This window comes from Misgurnus anguillicaudatus, chromosome 18 (genome assembly GCF_027580225.2).
Source record: "Misgurnus anguillicaudatus chromosome 18, ASM2758022v2, whole genome shotgun sequence".
NCBI lineage: Eukaryota > Metazoa > Chordata > Actinopteri > Cypriniformes > Cobitidae > Misgurnus > Misgurnus anguillicaudatus.
Window position 1 is genome coordinate 1,714,884 of NC_073354.2, and position 17,866 is coordinate 1,732,749.

Sequence of the window (17,866 nt, forward strand, 5' to 3'; positions counted from 1 at the left end):
ACTCTGCACATTCAACACACCAATTGGGAGGTACAGATTTCTTCGCTTACCATTTAGCGTGTCCTCAGCCAGTGAAGTCTCTGAAGGCATTGGCGCAGTTATTCTGCAAGATGGCAAACCAGTGGCTTATGGATCACGTGCACTCACAGATGCGCAAAAAAGATATGCGCAAATAGAAAAAGAGTTACATCAGTATGTCTACGGCAAGGAAGTGGATGTTGAAAGTGATCATAAACCATTGGAAAGCATTTTCAAGAAGTCGTTGCACCAAGCTCCACCCAGATTACAGCGCATGCTTCTCAGACTGCAAAGATACAACCTAAAGGTAGCCTACAAACCAGGTAAAGAAATGCACATCGCTGATGCACTAAGCCGTGCATACCTGAATGAGCATACAGAAGACTTACTTGGTCAAGAGTTAGAGCTATGCTGGATATCAAAGTATCTGCCTGTGTCTGAAGAAAAGCTGAATGTTTTCCGCAAAGTAACTGCTGCTGATCAGGAAATGCAACAGCTGCGGAAAATGACCATGGATGGATGGCCTAGAGAAAGAAGTGATGTTCCAAAGATGATTCAAGCATACTGGACATTCAGAGAAGAGATAAGCTTCACTTCAGGACTACTTTTTAAATCTGCAAAGCTCATTGTACCAATCAAATTGAGACAAGAAATGCTGACAAAGATTCATGAATCCCATCTTGGAGTGGTGAAATGCAAAGAAAGAGCCAGGGATGTTCTGTTTTGGCCGAACATGTCGACGCAAATAGAAGAATTTGTCTCCCAATGTCCGGTGTGTAACATGCACAAGAACAGCAATCCAAAGGAACCGTTGGTGTCACATCCGATTCCAGGAAGACCATGGTCAAAAATAGGCACAGATCTATTTCACTACAATGGTTCAGAGTACCTGCTGTCTGTTGATTACTACTCTAAATTCCCAGAGATCTGCAAACTGTCTGATACGACATCGCAGGGTGTCATTGTAGCTATGAAATCGATGTTTGCGAGGAATGGCATACCAGATACTGTAATCTCGGACAATGGGCCACAGTTTGCCAGCACAGAGTTCAGTAACTTTGCCAAAGCGTGGGAATTCGAACACATTACGTCGAGTCCAGGATATGCACAATCGAATGGACAAGCTGAAAGAGCAGTACAGACCATCAAAAATCTGCTAAAGAAAGCACAGTGTGGCAAAACTGACTCCTACATTGCTCTGTTAGAATACCGAAACACACCTTTGGATGGTATTGGGTACTCACCGGCTCAGTTACTAATGGGACGTCGGTTAAAGTCCAAGATACCTACCTCTGCAACCTTACTGGCACCCGAGAGCAACATACAGATCCAGGACAACCTGAAACAAAGACAAGACAAGCAAAAAGCTTACTTTGACAGACAAACAAAGCTATTGTCAAATGTTCACATAGGTGACCATGTAAGAATGCAAAGAGGAGATGTCTGGCAACCTGCAGTGATCATTAAAGAGCACGAGCAACCAAGATCTTTCATCGTGCAAACTCAAGATGGAAAAACATACAGGAGGAACAGAAAACATCTTCTTAAGACTATAGAGAAATGTCTTGCAACAAACAATGCAGTCGATGATACTGATGGTGAAATGGATTCACACGTGACTGACACTCAATCATCTACGGTTGACTTGGGTTCACAAGATGTTGAATTATCTGAATCACAACCACAAGGTTACACTACCAGGTCAGGTAGACAAATCAAAATGCCCTCGAGGTACAAAGACTGAGTACCGTGTTGTGGACTATAAGTGTGGACTGTAATAGAATTTTCTTTAGTAATACAAGTTTTGTTATTGGTGCTATTCAGCTGTATAATTGATATTGTTTATTGTTGCTATATACGTTAAATAAGATTTGTTAAAGTTTGTTGGTTCAAACTTAAGAGAGGGGATGTCATGTATTTTGACTGAATGCTTACCCGTAGCTGGTGACGTCATATATATGAGGAAGCACTTTAAGTAAAGCAGACGCATGTTCCAGTAGCCTTGTGTGTGTCGTCTCATTCTTTATATGAAAGTATGTAAAATACATAACAGTAGCCAATGTAAAGATGCCAGAATTGGACTGATGTGGTCATACTTTTTAGATCGAGTAAGCACTCTTGCGGCGGCGTTTTGAACCAGCTGTAGCTTGTTTACCTGACGATAAGAGCTTTATCTACAGTGACTGTAAGGTCAGACAGGAAGTCCGCTATTTCTTTAAGAAAATCTGTGTGGTGGCCCGGAGGCCTATATATGGTAGCTAAAATGAATGAAAGCCGTTTGTTGTTACGATCAGTTATTTCCATATTTAACAGTATTATTTCAAACGAGTTAAATTTTAGGGTTGGATTTATGGTTTACTTTGAATATTTTATTGTATATTGTAGCTACACCACCCCCTCTCCCTTTTAGATGAGGAACGTGTTTATAATAATAGTCTTGTGGGGTGGATTCGTTTAAACTGGTGTAATCGTTTGCTTTAAGCCAGGTCTCTGTTAAACAGAGTGCATCTAAGTTTTGGTCAGTAATTATTTCATTGATAATTGGTTCTTTATTGGTAAGCGATCTAATGTTAAAAAGGCCGAATTATAACATTTGAGTTTCATCTGTTAATGTATTGTGTTCTAATTTTATGTTAATACGATTTGTACGAGACGAGGTAAACGGTGCTCTGTATTTATTTGTTCGAGGAACAGACACAGTCGAGATGTGTTGGTACTCTGGTAAAAAAGGCTCTATGTGCTGGGATATAGGTGATCTTGACTGATGGGTAAGCCGATCTGTCTGTTTCCTGACCTGGGCCCTGGATAGTCAGACAATTTCAAAAGCAAGACTATTGGTCAGATTTCTAGAGAGTATAGCACTTCCCTCCGGAGACGGATGGAGGCCATCTCTCTTTAGCAGGTCAGGTCTTCCCCGGAAATGCTTCCAATTGTCTATAAACCCTACGTTATGCTGAGGGCACCACTTTGACATCCAGCCATGAAGAGACACTAATCTACTGTAAGTTTCATCCCCCCGGTAGGCGGGGAGGGGACCAGAGCAAATTACATTGTCTGACATTGTTTTTGCAATTTCACACACCTCTTTAATAGTATCTTTGGTGATCTCCGACTGGCGGAGTCTGGTGTCATTCGTGCTGGTGTGAATAACAATCTTAGAAAACTTACGTTTAGCATTAGCCAGCACCTTAAGTTTGGATCTAATGTCAGACGCTCTGGCTCCCGGTATACAATCGACTATGGTGGCTGGTGCCTCAATGCCAACGTTCCTGAGTATAGAATCTCCAATAACCAGGGCACCTTTAACAAATGTCTCAGCCAGTGTATTGCTGAGTGGAGAAAATCTGTTTGACATTAAAACAGGAACGTGATTTGGATGCCGAATGTGACTAGGCCGCCTGACAGTCACCCAGTTAGTCAGCCGCCTTGACTCTGAGGTCGGAACCGAGCCATGTGTATTATGTTAACACTAGGCGCACCCGGAACGGTGTTCCTAACATTAACATTAGCGGTCTTACTGTCCTCAACTAGCGTTCGGATGCGCGCTTCTAGTTCTGCAACCTTCTCCGTCAGCCTTACTACTTCAATACACTTAGCACATGTAAACTCCTCTATGCTGACGGAAGAAGCTAAACTGTACATGTGGCAAGTAGTGCAGGTTACAATGACAAGCGGAGTCTTACCGTTTTCATGCTGGGCGATGGCGTCTCCGTTCGCCCGAACGCGGTCCGTGAAGCTGCATCGAGATGGGTGCTTGCTCGTTGCATGCCTCGGTCGTCTCTGGGTGTCTGGAGCCAGGGTGATGTGAGGCACGCTGTACCACCTGGTGCGAATGCCGGGACACAACTCCTCCACAGCTTCCCGCTCTGGTGAGGAAAGGTCTGAAAAACATACATTGGATGAGTCCGCCATTAGATCGAAAGGAAGGCAGATTTACAGTAAACAGACAGTGAGTCTATGTGATAGGATCAACATCAAAACGAACACAAATAGCAACCATTTCATGCAAATAGAAAATATGCTTCTAGGAAATATTGTGACCACTGATTATGTTGTCTAATTTGTCACAGTATGCACAGCCCATTTTCCATTTGGTCATTTTACAGGCCGTTGTGGAGATGTATGTGATCTTAAATAATTTAATGGGACCATACAGCTCCACTCCAACCCTGGGATTTAGGCTTCTTTCTGATGTTAAAGATTCTAGTATTAAAATATTTACCCTTGCATGTCAAAGTAAGCATATCAAATTAGATGTTTATCAAATTATGAGAGGAGACTGTATTGTGCCTTATAGACGCACAACATTTGGACAATATGCACTATCAATCAAAGGGTCAGAGATCTGGAACACGCTACCTGTTGATGTGAGAGAATGTCCGACCTATCTCAGTTTTAAGAACCATCTGAAACTATGGCTAAATACACATCAAGTGTGTGAACACTAAGGGAATAGGAGAATATCTTTATTTTTATAGAATAGCACTTTACTGCGTTTGTCTAAATCTGTATTCTATGTCATGAGTCTGTCTACGATGTTAGAGGGTATGTTTTGTTAATTGTGGTACTTCATGTTGTTAGTATAAACAGGAGCTTGTGTTGATCTCATTGTTGTGATGTCTGACTTATGCTAATTCATAGTTAAATATTTTGCTGTGTCATTAAGGACTGTCGGTGACCTGGTAAGGGACTACAGATGTAAAATAGCCCGGGGGCTAATTCTGGCATATTTATATTGCTGAAAAGCTATTATGTTCTCTTAATATGCATTGTCCCTTTTAAATAAATAAATAAATAGAGTATACATGGTAATTTCTGTCCATGACTTCCTGGAAGGCATTAGAAATGGATATTGGACCATTGGGTTGTAATAGGTCGGTCCTACCTTGTGATCCTAGCAGTTTAGATCAAACTTCATTAGACCTAATCAGTCTGCTTCAGATCATCATTATGCCCTGCAGAGAGCTAATGAACACACATGACCTTGACTAAGTCACAAAGTGTCTTGCAGCATGTGGCTGCTGCTAGCAGTGATGATGTGCTGTCGGCATGACTAAGAATGACTCTCATACTATTTTGCTTCATTTACTGTATCGTGTTGCTTTGTTTCTGTTTCACCCCTGCAGCACAAACACAATCAGATAAGCCAGACTAAGATTCGAGTAGCCTCTACATTGCTGTTTATCCTGGCTGGGTGCATCCTCTTCGTCACCATACCAGCTGTCATCTTTAAACACATTGAAGGATGGACTGGGCTAGAAGCCATCTATTTTGTGGTTATCACCCTGACTACAGTTGGCATCGGAGATTACGTTGCAGGTACATACAGAATTAAATTTATACTAGGCACATGTAAATATGAGTATTGTTGGAGTTATGTACACTGTCTCATAGTGCTGTGTTCAAAATATCGATACGACGATACATCGTCACGAACGCCTGACGATGTGCGCATCGATACAGCACCTTCCGTATCGATTCGGATGCACTTTTGAAAGTAACGGGACGAATCCCTGTTGATCCGTGATTTATATGGAAAGGACGTCTCGCGGGCACACTGTCTCTCTTTCGCGCGCGCATTCATATTTAAAATCAATGAGTTCTGTATAAAGCACAGATATCTTAGCCTATACTACTGCAAAGGGCTGTATCAGACACTCGACCCTCTTATAAACAGTATAACGCATTTGAGAAGAAACACGACAAAGAGCTGCATGTGAAAAGTGTACATCTAGAGAAGAGATACAGAGCTACTTCAAGCTGTCACATTAATAATCTGATTTCTGTTAAATAGTATTAAGTCTGACTGCATGTTTGTATATACAGTCAGGTCCATAAATATTGGGACAGAGGCACATTTTGTGTTTTTTTTATTTGGATGTAAATACCCTCAAAATAAAGCTGAGAGTGTGCAGTGTAAGCAGTCATATTCATAATATTACTGTAACTGGAATACATTTTGGTTAACAGCTAATAACACAAAATGTATATATATATTTATACAACAGTTCTTTCTGGTTCTCGAATCTGATTGGCTAAGAGCTATGTGATATTGTGCTGATAACGGCACTGTAACCACTTCACCTTTCGTATCATTCCGCCACCTAGTGAATGGAGGTCCTAAGCAGGCTCATCTCTGAATGGAAAAACACAGACGCCCTGTTTTGAATCACTCTCCGTGTGTCTCATTATTTTACTAGCTCATAAATCAGTCTGTGAATCCCCAATTGGAAGTTATTATTCCGTCAAAGATCAGCGCTCTTGGATGTTACGTTAAAGTTAATGGGAGAAATGTCTTGTCACATCGTGTGGACGATTAACACTTGGAAAGAGGAATATAAACACTCGTTTTTTTCTGGAGCTATATCTCTCATCAGAACGCAAAAACACCGTGGAACTGCAGGTAAGCACCGCAGCTTTTAAATGTGGACATTGATCATTTACTTTATCGTGACGTGACTATTAAAACATGTTATGAGATATTGCCACTGGTATATTTATAAGCAGCATGCAAAAACATCTCTCTGACACTTAAAAAAAAACGTTTTATATAGTACTGACAAGAACAAAGTTTAATAATAATAATCGAGGGCTCATATCGCGTTAAGAATAAATGAGAAAGCAATAGTAACGTTATACAAGTATAGTTTTATTCAGGTTTACCTCGCCCCAAAACAAAAACAACACAAAAGACACTAAATATGAATAAAAAACAAGTAATAGTTTGATCATGACACCAAATACTGCTGATTTGATCTCATTTTGACGATCATAAACAAACAAGGCCAACATGAGAGCCAGGGAATCCCTGTCAGAGATGTAGCCCAGAGAGGGCGGTGGTCAGCGGGGCGAGTGAACACTGACGTCCACTCATGCTTTGGTTCTCATTCGTACCGAATTTCACTAAGCAAACGTTCAAACTGGCGCTATCTTTACTAATCGACTGCAGATTTAAATATAATACATATACATTCTCGACTGAACTAATCTTAAAACTACACTTTGTGACCAAGAAACGGTAATATAAAGTAACGGCTTTTCCATCCATTGAGTTGTCATGAGCTTCAAAGCAGCCGAAAGTGTTTCCTGTCATTCTGGCCGCCCTCAAATCCGTGGCGGAAGAAGTAGTTCTCAAACAAAGAGGCTTTTAAAATAACTCCGTTGTTGTTTTCTAGTTTTCGTTTTTCAAACGTGTGCCGTCGAACTGTTGTATAAAAGCAATATCGCTCTCGGAGTCGTGTGATATAGCTCTATATCATCACGGCTGTTATTGCCTCCGGCACTCGGCCTACGGCCTCGTGCCTCTGGCCTAATCACAGCCGTGATGATATAGAGCTATATCACACTCCTACTCGAGCGATATTGCTTTAATATATTCATAGATATAGACTTATTCAATTAGAGACAAATATAATGCCTAGGTTAAAGCACTATCTTTGTAAAAACTGCTTTGAAAAAAACATAAGTTAAGTACTAACTCTGAGATTTTAAGTTTTTCTATGAGTTTCCCCAAAAGCTAATATATGAATGGCAAAAACACAACTGTTACAGCACTGCTTATTTAATGTACAATAAACAGATGATAATAATAATAATAATAATAATGTTACTAAATTCTGAACAAAAATGTAATTAAAAATAGACTTGTATCGTGATGTGCATCGCACCGTATCGTACCGTGGCCTTGTATCGGGGATACATATCGTATTAGGAAGTTGTTGGTGATACACAGCCCTACTGTCTCAGGTCAGAAAGTCTTGAAAGGGTCTGAACAATAGTCTGATTGGGGCTATTAGATAGCCAGACAATAGCTGCCCATGGCATGGGCATAAATGGGTGAAAAGATCTCACCTAAAGATCTCACCTTTCATGCCAAGTCTAGGATTTTCACCCCTTTATTCCAATCTTAGGTCAGTAAGTAAGAGGAGCTTTATATTTATTTTATAGCTTGTAACAGTGAAATAATTAACCTTGCTGTGTAAAAATGTTTTCAATCCCAGCTATCAGTTAGTCAAAATGCTGTTATGTTTTAGGTAACAAGACAGTGATTAAAATAATATAGAGTTGGATTTGGTGACTAACACACCCAACTCAGAAATTTGAAGATGAAGAAATGTTCAATATCATTATTGTTCAATATCTTAATCAAAACACATCAAAACTTTTCACAAATTCACAGGAGATCGTCTTCTGACAGTAAGAGGAAAAACAAAATGACAGATTGCTCGGCCCTCTATAAATATGTAAAGTAGTCGACGTGTTACAATTAACCCTACGTTAGTTTGTGCCCTGCTCACACCTACCGATTCACGACCTCAGCAGCTAGGGAGCTGCCGTAGTCTTGTCATGTTTCCCTGCCCTAATTGTGTCCAGGTGTGTCTATTAACGCTTGATTGTCTTGTGTAAATGCCACACTGTTTCCAATTGTTTCTGTTGTTAGGTGAGGTGTGTTCTCCTTTTATGTTTTTGCTAATAAAACTGCACTTGGGTCCGTTGTGCTCGCCTATCCGTGGATTATTGTTACACCAGCTTCGATATAAAACTGTCATTGTCTCTTTCAGGGGGAAACAGACGAATAGATTACCGTAAATGGTACAGACCTCTGGTGTGGTTCTGGATCCTGGTTGGACTGGCTTACTTTGCTGCTGTTTTAAGCATGATCGGAGACTGGCTGAGGGTACTTTCTAAGAAAACAAAAGAGGAGGTGAGGCCTTTTGCTGTGTACCTTGAGTATTCAAGAAAAAAAAAAGTTTTCTCTTGCAATTTTTGCCTGGATAGCTAAAGGCACCCAGATTTATAAAGTGTTGTCTTTTTGCCTAAGGTGGGAGAAATTAAGGCCCACGCTGCTGAGTGGAAGGCCAATGTCCGAGCAGAGCTTCGAGAAACCAGGCGTCGTCTCAGCGTGGAAGTCCACGATAAACTACAGAGGGCCGCCACTATTCGTAGTATGGAGCGTAGGCAGCTGGGTTTCGACCAGCGGGCCCATTCGCTTGACATGCTGTCACCTGAACGTCGAGCGGCTTTCAACAGCTTGGATGCCACAAATTTCAAGACATCCTCCCAGGAGAGCATTGATACCAAGCTAAACAACCTTCGTCTACGAGTTGAGCAGAACGAACATCGACGTAGTGACCCAAGCCAGGCGTACTCTGAAGATAACATCTTCAACCGTCTCAGTTCTGTCACAAAACTAACCAAGAGGAACAAGAACAAAGAGTTGAAGAAAAACATCCCAGACGATGGTCGAAAAGCTTTAGACTCCTTTAGTTGTAATAATCCCACGATGGATGAAGAGAAGGAGGTAGAGGATGATGAGCTTGATAAAGAGGTGAACATCAGTCTAACCAGCTTGCCTCTATTTGTGGAAAGCCCTAATAAACTAAATGGATTCATTCCTCTGCCACCACAGTCCAAAGATGAGGAAAATGAGAAAAAACTTGAAGACAAGGAGTTTCATTTGCAGATGGAACCCTAGAGTACGCACTGGAATGGTGGTTAAAATACTAATACCAAAAGTGCCTTGTGTCCTTACCGTGTTCTGCTGTTCATTTAACTGTTCACTGTGTCCTGAAAACTTGATAATAGTAATTTGGCAACATTAGCACCTGGAAATCTTTCAGGCAGCTGGTTTACATCTTCAGTTCAATTCATTATAAAAATGGTTGTATGCAGTCGAGTAGGAAAAAATCACATATGATGGAAGTTTTTTGCAAATGACTGACAGTGCTGCAGCATGGAGTAATTTGCCTGCAAAACATAACTGTTTTAAAAGCAGTGTTTGACATTCAGTCCCATCCATTCCATGTGAAGAAACTTACAGTACCTAATGACTCACTGATATTAAAAATGAGAAAACCTTAAATATTTAAATATTGACATAGTATATGCACGAAGCTATACTTTACTGTAAAATAAGTAAGTGCACAGTTATGTGATAGATTAATAAAGTTAACTTATGAAATCTCAGGTCTTGTAGTCCTACTGTAGTAGTTAAATTGTTTGGCACACTGTGTTCAACATACAAATTGCCGCTTTTTCATGAAATATCTGAGGCTGTTTAAAAAGATAGTTTTCATAATTTGGGATGGAAGAAAAGCCATAAGATAGAAAGACAAAGTAAGGCATGGATTGTCTAGCAGAATTTAAAACCACTGAATTTTTATTCACTTTTGTTCAGATATTCTGAACAGTCTTTCCTGTTGCCTTACCACTAGTTGCCTGATGGTAAGAATTCCACAGTATTGTAACCCGTCCACCATTTTACATCATTAGACTTAAATAACCAGGGTAGCATATTAAATATTTTTGTCAAATTAATCGAACACTATAAGAAAGTACATTTTCATACATTTTTGTTATGCTATTTAACACTTTATGTGTCATTTTAACAAATTATGCATTATTTTGTGTTAAAATAAAACACAAGTTGTGTTAAAAGTAGCACAAAATGTGTTGTCCCAATAATAACACAAATGTGTGTATTCTGGGACATCGCATTTAGCGTGTTGTCCCTAAACTAACACTGATTGTGTTGCTTTTAACACATCTGTTCGAAGAGTAAATGCTGCTAGACATTCTATGATTATGTGTAGGAAGGACAACCTTTGCGATATATGACATACTTGGGTTTAGCCTAAAGGTGTGTGCACTCCAAAAGCATTTCAATTACTTTCAGGATAATACTTATTTTTCACATAACTCACACAAATGAAAACCGGACATGTCAAACTGGACTCTTTACTGATTGGCTTGCGCAACAGGGCATCATGTAAATTTCATCCTGGAGATGAAATTTTTCAACTTGGGTGGATGACGCAACTGAGGCGACTATTGTATGTTCGCTGTAATCCAGTTTGCGGCATTCGCTTTACCGGGCAAGAATTTGTGTCTATTAACATCTTTGTTAACAATGACTTTTATATATTCGCTTTTGGTGTGCACACACTAATTCTGGGTATAATCAGAATTGGGATGCTTCATTTAAAAATGTCAATTTCATTTATTTATTTATTTTTAACCTGAAAGCCTTTGTTTATATTAAATATCTGCATATTTAAAGCAAAACTTTACAAAGTTGTTTCTTTGTGTTATGATTATTGCCCTCTTCCCTACAAAAAGAACGTTTGGACTTTTGGCGCACTGATAGATATTGAAAGGGTTGTTTTTGCTTCTCACCCAGGAGCATATAACATATTTGTTTGTGTTGAAGAAATGTTGCATCATCTGATGTGTTTGTTGTCTTGTTGACTGTATTAAATAAAAACTCCCTGAGGCAGAACACCTAACAAGTACCTTATTTTCACCAAGTCAAAAGCGCACATACAAACATCTAGAGCTGCAGCAAGGTGCTTGTTGTTAAGCTACTTTCTTCATTTTGCAACATTTTACAGTGAATTTAATGATGGGCTTTCTATTTGTAATAAAAAGGCTACAAAATGTAAAACATTTTAAAGCATTCAAAACATGTTAGAGACATGGATCCCTATAAGCATGCCATTGTGTTAATGTTACCATGCTATGGTAGTGATTGTACCACAAACGTGCTTTTTGAGACTGAAATGTCCATGTTTGAGCTCTATTGGGATGCATATGCTAATAAATTGCTGTCTGCAGGATATATTGTGCAACCATTACATTCAGTGTAGTGAGTGCCTTTTGGAAATAAACACAGTTGAATAAAAAACAGAAATGTTGTTTTTTATTGTATTTTCTCTTAATTTGACTTTTGCCATTAATCCGCAGATATTTTATCACTCTGAAATGTATACATTTAGAAATGTTTAGGTTAAAGTCCCCATGAATATGAATTACGCATTGTGACATACTTCTGGGTGAAGGTTTTATGAGCCAAATGTTTTGTTTTGTAAATAATGACCCACATATAATTTGTTTGTATTTGAAATTTAATTACTTTTTGTGTGCTGGGTATAGATTAATCTAGATCAGTGGTTTTCAATTCCAGTCCTCCCCCCCTCTCCCAGAACATTTTAGATGTCGCCATAAATAAAAACACCTGATTCAGTTTATCAGCTCGTTAGTTTGTTAATTAAGGAGCCTGATGAGTGAAATCAGGTGTTTCATATAAGAAGGCATCTAAAACATTCTGGGAGCGGGGGCCGAGGACTAGAATTGGGAACCCCTGATCTAGATTAAAGGGGCGGTGAATTTGCCGATTTTATTGTTTTATACTGTTGTCTGATGTCTACTTATGATGTTCGCATGGTTTTTACATTCAAAAACATCAAAAGCAATAAGTAATAGGCTATTTTGTAATATGGATTAGTGGCTCTCTGGAGACATGGTTTGTTTGAAGGGGCGGGCCGCATTGAAGACCTGGACGTACACGCCCACTGATATGATTGGACAGCTTCATTCCCCGTCATTACATGTGAGGAAATGTTTTAAAAACATTAATGTAATAAAAATAGCAGCCGAACACAAATATGTTTGAGCCCCAAAAGATTCTGGGTGCCAAAGATCATACACATAAATGACAATACATATATTAAAGTAGAAACAAAACTCGACGTGACTAAATTACCGTATACAACACAGTAAGCGCGCATCAGAATCTAAACTGCGGCTGATAAATCCTTATCAATAACTTTGTATATTTCTATTGTGCTTGTGAGGTTGCTTTTACATTTACGTAATGTTAAATACCACAGTTATATGATAAAAAATAAGCTTTGTTGAGTGTTTGACCTTTCAAACGCAACTCGCCTAAATTACCGTATACAACACAGTAAACGGGCATCAGAATCTAAACTGCGGCTGATAAATCCTTCCTTATAACTAACTTTGAATATTTATACCTTTAAATTACAGTCGTATTGTTAAGTGTTGCACCTTTATTAATCGTTTAATGTTTTTAGTAAATTAAAACAGTCAAACAAACGTGTTTAGACAGGATGTTACAACAGGACATATCAAGCGATATCTTCTAACAAAGCAATAGTGAAACGTAGCCGCGCACATTTTGGCCACGTCACTACGCGAGCTATTTTGCGTAGCGTCATACGTACACAAGGACCTGCTATTCTTCGGACGTACTGAAGGGGGCAGCAATACACTATTAATGTGTCTAAGTTGCCGCAAAAATTATACGAGAAGAAACGTTACGTATACAGAGAGTTATACTTGTGCCTGTTATCCATGCTACATTTATTGCTCTTCGTATGATCAGTGATGGTACCGCATCACACACCACACACACATTCACGCCCCCCATCTGTTTTGGGTGACGACGGGAATATGTGTTGGCTATGCTTAATGCTTTCAGATGTTGTGTGCAATGGCCGCTGACGGGCAGCGAGCTACCAATCAGCACAACATACTTCTGTGCCCTGTATATTGACATTCCCTCTGCACTTGTCCTCTTTGTGCCAATAGAGACCATATATATAGCAATATACAGCTCTTACGGAGGATACTCAGCGCGCAGCGCTCAGCCATACTCTGAATGTGCCCGTTAAACGCGCTGCAAAGAAAAAGGGGGGAGGATAATGTCGGGTTTGATCCTTCGCACTGAGTAGCGATCCGTATTGAAACGCAATGCACAACGCACAATGCTCAACCCCGTTCACTAAATGCATCCGTTACACACGAGCTGCAGAGCAATGGGGACAGACCGAGTATAGCAAAGTGTGTTGAGTGTGGCCGCTCGCTTCGCACAGCGATCTGTCTCAACACACACACACACACACACATCTAAGCATATATATACGTATATTTGTATATATACACATTACTAATAGCAGCCTACACGCCTGGCTATTTATGTATATTGGCATTGAATAGAGAGGCTATCTCTCTCCTCACTCATCCTGCTCTTAGCTCCCTGGCTGAAGGCAGTGAGCCGATGTGGATGTAAACTTTTAGGAGTTTTGTCGCTGTACCAACAGAGGATTACTATTGTGCCTTACACATCCGTGCAGTGTTCGGGCAATATCTCACTACAAACACAGGTATCTGACTCCCTGTGTGCGTGTGGCAAGCTGTTACTAAGTTGTTCATTCTTAAGGAAGTGTCTCTCTTTCTCTCTCGGGTTCTGCATCTGACCTTGCACAAAGCAGCAAGCCACTGCAGACCCAGACTTGGTTTTTATATGGCTCTATGTGCGGCAACTGAGCCAGTGCCCTTCAGCGGATCACTCCACTAGATGATTCACACACGTCTGGGTTGTGCACTGTGTGGTACAGTTCAGGAGTTTGCAACATCACTGTACAGCCGTTAACTCTATTAAATGGCAACCTTACTTCAAAGCACACAGTATGTAACTGGCACCCGACACACACAGACGACCGGTTACTATCCGTTCCAGTGTATAAGGAGTGTATCTCCTCGCTCGGTGCTATTACAGAACCAAGCTCTGTTCTTCCATGGCTCTGTGTAACACACCATTGCTTTATGCCTCACAATATGTAACTGGAATCCTGTGCTCTGCAATCCGTTACAGAAATGTCCCAGATGCGTGGAGTCGAATCTGCACTTGTATCCTGCATCCAGCCATCCAAGCGGTGAGCTGTGACAGGTTTGACTGGTTGGCCATCAGTGCGTGTCTGAACACACAACCCCTGTGGCCCTACAGCAGCCTCTCAGGCACATATGGCTCGCTCTGCGCTATTATGGTTTGTCATGGGTTTGTAACGTCTCCATATGATGGGTGGTTCACACACCTATGTTTAGCAGCAGGCTTGTTCCACAGCTGACAACATATACTATAATAGGCACACACATGTGTGATCGGAGCCATTGCAAACATGTCAATATGGAGCTACAACATCCCGATCGCTCTGCAATGTTTAGCCCATTACCTTACCCTGTACAGCACTCAATTCCTCCCTTGGCTTACGCCGCTGTGATACAGAAGGAAGAAAATTATGAACACCCGCTTTATAGGGTATTTGTATATATTATTACCCAGAGCAGCTGCCAATTTGATTCGACACACACAACCCCAGCTGTGCAGACCTGTCGCACAATCTGCGCAGCGCGCCGGTACTGAGCCTGGAGTTTACGAACGGGTAATATAGTTTTTACCTGACGAGAGAGGTAGAACAGCTTGTGCAGCCACTATTCTCTCACCCAGACTATGACCTCTGTTGTGATAGGAGACTACTAGCCGCGCCGGTGGTGCTTATAGTAGGTTTTATGTAGACCCGCACACATTCACAGGGTGTAACGCTGTTCCCTCTTAGCTGAGCGAAATGCGCATCCTGCTATCTTATTGCCCGTTTGGGATTGTACCAACCAGCCACAGACACACTCCTTTGATTAAAGTGGTTTCTGCATGTGTGCGTGTGAGCATATAAGCATGGTGTGCATGCCAGCTTTACGTTTATGGGCTTGGTTGGGGATACAGACACAGGCTTCATGCGAGCCGTCCCTCTCAGGAGCACTCTGGATATGAGTCTGCTCTGAGATTTTCCACCTGAGACACTGCTGTGCTGGTGACGAACGCCTCCGTGTTTGACCGGCTTACAAGTTCACAGTGCACCACCTACTGTACCAGACAGCAATTTGAGCCTGCTCTTCATTAAGCAGCTCATGTCCTGGCTGCCGCAAATGCGACACAGACTTAAGGGCTGTTAAGGACTTTAGACTGTTTGAGATTGGTTTGGACGTAATGAATCGATACATGATGGTGGAAAGTGTAAGCTTTGTCCTTATCCCAGTTGCGTTTTGTATGAAACACGTTGTGCTCGGCCAAGTGCCAGCGGTTACGTGTTGCCCTAATTTGGTTTTGCTGCTTATACATGCAAAATCAGTAAGGACAGCGAGCCCTTTCTACAAGACGCCCTCTTTACCCAGCGCCTGTAATGGTGTGAAGCAATGACTACGACCCGGTGCACTGTCACGTGCCGAACGTTCTATCTTTGCAGCAGTTAGCAGATGAAGGAAAAGTGGGCTGTCTATCCCAAAGGTTTTTTTAATGCAGCTATCGCTGAATTTCATGCTGGTGCCTTGGGTGCGCAGTGGCCAGGCACAATTAATTCTCTTAAGTGAGAGAAGTGGCCAATCATTTGCATATTTTAGTGCCGTCATGGGCTGTATATGCCATTAAGCGACTATGTGCCAAAACCACCCTCAGCGCAATTAGAGCATAGACGGTTGCATTCTACCTTCCCATCTAGCTGATGTGAGCTGTGCCGGTAGGGGTGTTATACATTCATCTAAGCACTCCGCTCTGAGATACTGTTAGAGCAACTCCTTATGCTTCAGAGATGGGCTGTGGAATTCGTTAACGATCGCTGTGACCTGCCCAGCTCATTCTAAGAAATTTCCCTGCTCCACCTAAGCAGTCAGCTGCTGGGTTCACTGGATCATTAGGTGTTAATGAGGGCAGCACATTACTGCCACACTGGCATAGCGGTGTTATTCTAATTCGGCAGTCGCACTATCCGACGCCTATTCATAGTTTGTACTGGATTGCCAGTACAGCTTATGTATTAATATGGAGCCGCGTTTTCGCTTCTTCCTTGTACTTACACGCTAGCTATCTTGGCCATCGTGCATCATATGTTAATACCAGCAAATACTCTGCACGGATATGCTTGCTACCGCCCACATTGGGTCAGCCTAGCCGTTGCTGTTGTAATGTTACAGGTTGCTTATCTGCTGTAGGGCTGCAATAAGACCTACATGCTGCCTGTGACTGTATGCATTCTGTTCTGTATAAGCTAGAGACTCAGGCATCCAATCTACTGTGCGTTGGCTTACACAGACTGGGCGGGGATTGTGCACCGACTCAGCTAAGCATTGCGGCGCACAGACTTGAGTAAGCTTCACTGGAGCTGCTCTTCACTGTTCTCACAGCGTGTTTGAATACATACCCCATAGTGTCAGCGGACGCAATGTCGAGTGACCGCTCTCGAAAGGGAACGTCTCGGTTACTATCGTAACCTCGGTTCCCTGAGAGAAGTAACCGAGACGTTGTTGTTGTTCCCACGCGGTTCTTCCACAACCGAAAATGCGTTTCCATGGTTAGTCTATCATAACAGATCACCGCGTCAAACTAAAAGTCTCTCAGAAAAAATGTATTTAAAAGTCATTTTGGTTACATTTCTCAATCTTTAAAGAGTAACTAAACCCTAAACCAACTTTTTTTAGTTAATGATCTGTAAGAATGATGGTTTATTAGTACTGTTCATTGATTTTAGTAAGTTTTTTGACATTTGGATATAAAGTGTTTCAATACTACAATATATGGTGTAAAAACGTCTGAGTGCTGCCCGCTACAGGTTGAACGGTGGCTACTGCAGTTGAATTTTTTTATTGGATGTTGGGTCCAGAAAATAACTTGTGACGTAAGCAGATTCAAGCTCACCACGCCCTTGTTACGATCTCACCACACACTTGGTACGAGCTTAGTTCGTCCACTCTATCTCCGTTGGTATCTGCCCACTTTTTTTGCATTATTCAAATATTACCAGTGGGTGGAGTCAGGCTCTGACCAGGGGTTTAGTTACGCTTTAAAGACATGTTTACTTGTTGAGACACACGTGTCACGCGAAGCTGTGGGCGGGGCTACAAAAGTGGTGGTTGTATTTGGCTTTGGGAGGTGCTTCAATTCTACTTTGACGTCATATTCTTCCAAATTCCACACTTGGTCTTATACTGGCTTGGGGCCAAAAACTGTTATATTTCAGTAGCACGGACGTTTTCAGTTCTGAAACTTCCAGGATGTTCATTTATCTCTTTCACCGCCAGCGTTTTTTAAAAAGTTGCCAGCCAGCGCCAGCGTTTTTCATGATTTTCACAAAAGTTTAATGCCTTCCAGAAAATGTTCTTCTTCAAATATATAAACATACAATATATCAAATGAAAGAACAGACCCTCTGCTTTC

General features: G+C 41.2%; 1 protein-coding gene across 1 annotated transcript in view; it reads left to right on the plus strand.

The window, feature by feature from the left end:
* The window catches only part of kcnk10a (potassium channel, subfamily K, member 10a), an 83,968-nt gene extending 72,268 nt beyond the window's left edge, over positions 1-11,700 (plus strand). The window contains exons 5-7 of the mRNA XM_073855494.1: positions 5,145-5,337; positions 8,580-8,722; positions 8,840-11,700. Of these exons, the coding sequence (XP_073711595.1) occupies positions 5,145-5,337; positions 8,580-8,722; positions 8,840-9,493 (990 nt within the window). The 3' untranslated portion in view covers positions 9,494-11,700. The remainder of the gene's footprint in view (positions 1-5,144; positions 5,338-8,579; positions 8,723-8,839) is intronic.
* Positions 11,701-17,866: the final 6,166 nt, after the last annotated feature.